Source organism: Etheostoma cragini, chromosome 1 (assembly GCF_013103735.1).
Source record: "Etheostoma cragini isolate CJK2018 chromosome 1, CSU_Ecrag_1.0, whole genome shotgun sequence".
NCBI lineage: Eukaryota > Metazoa > Chordata > Actinopteri > Perciformes > Percidae > Etheostoma > Etheostoma cragini.
Window position 1 is genome coordinate 5,086,617 of NC_048407.1, and position 3,688 is coordinate 5,090,304.

General features: G+C 41.2%; 1 protein-coding gene across 3 annotated transcripts in view; it reads left to right on the plus strand.

Moving 5' to 3' along the window:
* zgc:158785 (uncharacterized protein LOC791214 homolog) overlaps positions 1 to 3,688 on the plus strand; it is a 7,956-nt gene that overhangs the window by 3,308 nt on the left and 960 nt on the right. For all 3 annotated transcript variants that reach the window (XR_004656163.1, XM_034868173.1, XM_034868179.1), the window contains one exon: positions 2,239 to 2,485. Coding sequence is in view for 2 of the 3 variants with exons in the window: in XM_034868173.1 (XP_034724064.1) it covers positions 2,239 to 2,475 (237 nt within the window). In the remaining variant the exon portion in view is untranslated. The remainder of the gene's footprint in view (positions 1 to 2,238; positions 2,486 to 3,688) is intronic.

Below are 3,688 nucleotides of genomic sequence, written 5' to 3' on the forward strand. Positions count from 1 at the left end.
ATTCAGCTGCAGGCCAGTGACTTATTTAAGGAAAGCATGATACTCATTGAGAAATATCTATATGTGATATGGTCCAATAAAACACACAAGTACTTTGGGGAGCACTACAAAAATACTTTTATTGCCAAACAGACATTTATGGGAGGACGGCCTTCTTTAGCATGTTTCACAGGCGATGTCCATTAAAGCCACTAAAATAGACTGAATATATGTAAAAGCCCTCACTGACTGAAGGACATTGTCCCCCAACTGTACATTAATACAGTTAGGGACCAGCCACTTTGAATAATAACAAAAATCCTGAATTAGGCAGCTGTAGATTTGCTGTTGCTTGTTCTATTTCCGCTCAAATCAAAGTTCATTTAATTGTCTTTATAGTGTTTCATCATGACAGAAGTTATCTCAGGACCGGTTACAGATAGAGTAGGTCTAGAAGACAGTGTAAAAGTTACAGATCCGAACAGTTCCCTCCAAGAGAAATTGCACCTGTTGCAACAGCAGCGAAGAAAAACTTGGGTCCAGCGGGGACAATGGAAGGACATGATGAACCGTGGCAATCACAGTAAGAGTAAAGATAACAGGACTATGACCAATTATGAGAGCAGGTACACGGCAGCAGCCACAGCCACAATCCGAGTGCCACCGCAATCCGAACATATTGCTAGGCGAAAAAAGCACACGCACAACAGAAACTCATGGCCAGAATTGTGAGGTGTTAGCCATGCTGAAAAGGGTAACACTTTATAATAACTATTACATGGTTTACAAAGTATTTATTAAGTATTTAACAAGGTATTGTAGTCATGTTTTCAAACTTTATAATAACCATCCAGACATTGTTTATAGACGCTTCCCTAGTAACCCTCAACAACGTGTTAGGAACATCTTGTCCATCCATCTATGTAATGTTTATAGATGTTTTAAAAATGGTTTCTTAAAGATTTAAAAACAATTTTTAATCATTACCCGATAATAATATAGTATATGAGGGAAATAATGCGTGTAACAATAAACTGAATTGAATTGTTTAACAGTCACATGACAGTTTTCTAACAGATAAATGAATCAATTTACCATCTATTATTTTTCTTTTTTACAATATTCACTGAATTATGCACTCAAACATTTCTTTTTATTCAGCTTTCCAAGAGTAAGATGAGAAGATTTTTATCGGTGTCATGCCTCGGATCTCATCTCACTCTCAAAAAACAAAATTTGCGTATTTGCCAAAATATTGAACTGTTGGAGCCTGTTGGCGAGTTGCTGCCTTCACGTTGGAGGACCTGCTGCCGTTAGCTGGAGCCTTTGCACCCTTAAAGCCACTTAGCCTGAGAGACAGATTAGACGGTGCCCCCCCCCCCCCAGTGCAGGCCAGTGTATTAGTGGCCTCACGGTCTCCCTGCTCTTCCTGTTTCATGTGTGATCACAGCCAGTAATCAGCTGATTAAGCACCAGGTTCTCCACCAGGTTAAGCTACGTGGTAAAAGGCCATAAGCCTGCTGTCAGGCAACGCCGGACACATGCGCACACATGCACACACATGCACAGACACAGGTTTCAATCTTTTACATTAGTAATGTAGTACAGTTTGCATGTGACATCGCTATCACACATTGTAATTCAAAGTGGCTTTTTGGTTGTTTTTTGCAAAGAATTGAACAGAGTAACAAATTGACAAGGGGGACAATGAAAGCAAAGAAGTTTTGTGATAAATGTCCCGAGGCTAATCCACCCAGAACACCAATGTAGTGCTAGTCCCACCCACCCCGGCTCCCACTCACTCACACTACATCTTGACACTCTCACACAGCTTGGGGTAGGGAGACATGTACGAGATTTTCCTCTAGATCATGTTGGCTTTGGTAATAATTCTAAGTAAACTATCATTAGACACTGAAGAAATTATACATTTTTCTGATATAACATTAAAATAGAACACAGTTTAATAGTCATATGTATTATATTAAAGCATATGATAATATTAGTAGTAGTAGTGTGATAGCATTTGTGTACTAGATATTTAAAGTTTTTATAGTCACTATTACCAATAATACTAACTGCATGCAACAGTTGACAGGATCCATCCTTCAGCTCCACCTGCTGGCCAAATGCTTTACTCCCCCCCCAAGTCTACAATTTTCCCTCCATATTTTACACTGTGCTGACCAAAATGACTTTAGATTGAGCTGTTGTGATGTGCTTCTAACCGGCCTCCCCCACCCCCCTACCCCTTCCCAGTGGTTGTGTGCTCCCTCCGTGCAGCAGCAGCGGAGGACCCTATGCGGCGATGCGGTGTGCTTCCTGTTCATCACGCCGCTGGCCAGCCTATCAGGATGGCTATGTGTCCAGGGAGCCATGGACCTGTACCAGGCCAACGCCATGGAGGCCCTGGGGCTGCTGGTCCTCACGCTGGCCCTCTTCACCATATACGTCTTCTGGACCATGGTATGCTCAGGGTCTGTACACTACATATGATCTTTATCAGGCCATGGGTGTAACATCAACAATAAGCTGACAAAGTCATTTTAATTTGGTTTTAAAGATGCTACTTTCCAATCTTTCTAGCTTTTCAACATTACCAAGCCTAACTATAACTACTGGCATTTTATTTTTTAAAGGGCTGTAGTCGATAATCAGAAAAAGGGGTCTGGGATTGACTTCACACATGTACCCCCAACTCATCAAATTACGACGCCTTCGGAGTTTGGAACCGACGCACAAGGCACTCGCACACACTTACGCACACGTGCGGCGGGATTGGCTGTCAGAACAAAGCAAAGACCTCAGATTACAACGCATGCATTAGGGAGTGGCGCTTTATTCTCAGGATGCCATTACTCCACTATCTTTTACAGAGAAAATATTTGTTTCCTTCTATATTAATGTGCTGAATCTATAAATCAATCCGTTAAATAATTTGTTAGATGTAACTGTATTTCCAAAACTAATAAAAATGTAAACTTATTTTTGAGAGAAGAAGTGCAAGATTGACTCCCATTTGACAAAATATTAACTTAGCTTCAAGTCAATTTACCAGCTTTTTCCAGAATTTCAACATGGTCTTCATCAGAGACTGGAGTTTGCTCAGCTGAACTAATACCCCTTTTCCCACTGGCCAAACATCCCATTAAAAACCCACTAACATCTGGCTTTTGTTTGCATTGCCAATGCAACGGCAATCAGCATGTTCTCCTGGGACAAATTACTTTTCAAATCTATTTTTTCAGGCAAAGTCATTAAAAACTGATTCTTATTTGCAATGGGGGCCTGACAACCCCACCAAGAGGAAGGAAAGGAGGGCTTGGAAATAAAATCCATTAAACATACACACACATAGGCTCTGCTCTAGGGTGTGATCTGCAGTGATGAAAAAAAAAACCCTGTGTAGATTGTAATTGTCTGCCATTTTCCGGTAAAATACTGTTGTTGTAACTTCTGTCATCTCGGACACGAATTCCGTCCATCTCGAACCGAGTAGCGCTCCAACGTCAAATCAAGTCGGCACTAAGTTTGAAAGCGTAGCGAGAAGCTTTTTTGGTCTGCTTTTGGTGCGCATCCGAGTGTGATTGCTGCATTCACACCTGCCCAAAACGAAACCAACTGTGCAATTCAACTGGACTAAATGAGGCAGGTGTGAAAGCAAACATAATTGTTCAAGCGAAGATAGCAACTGTACAGTACACTTTGT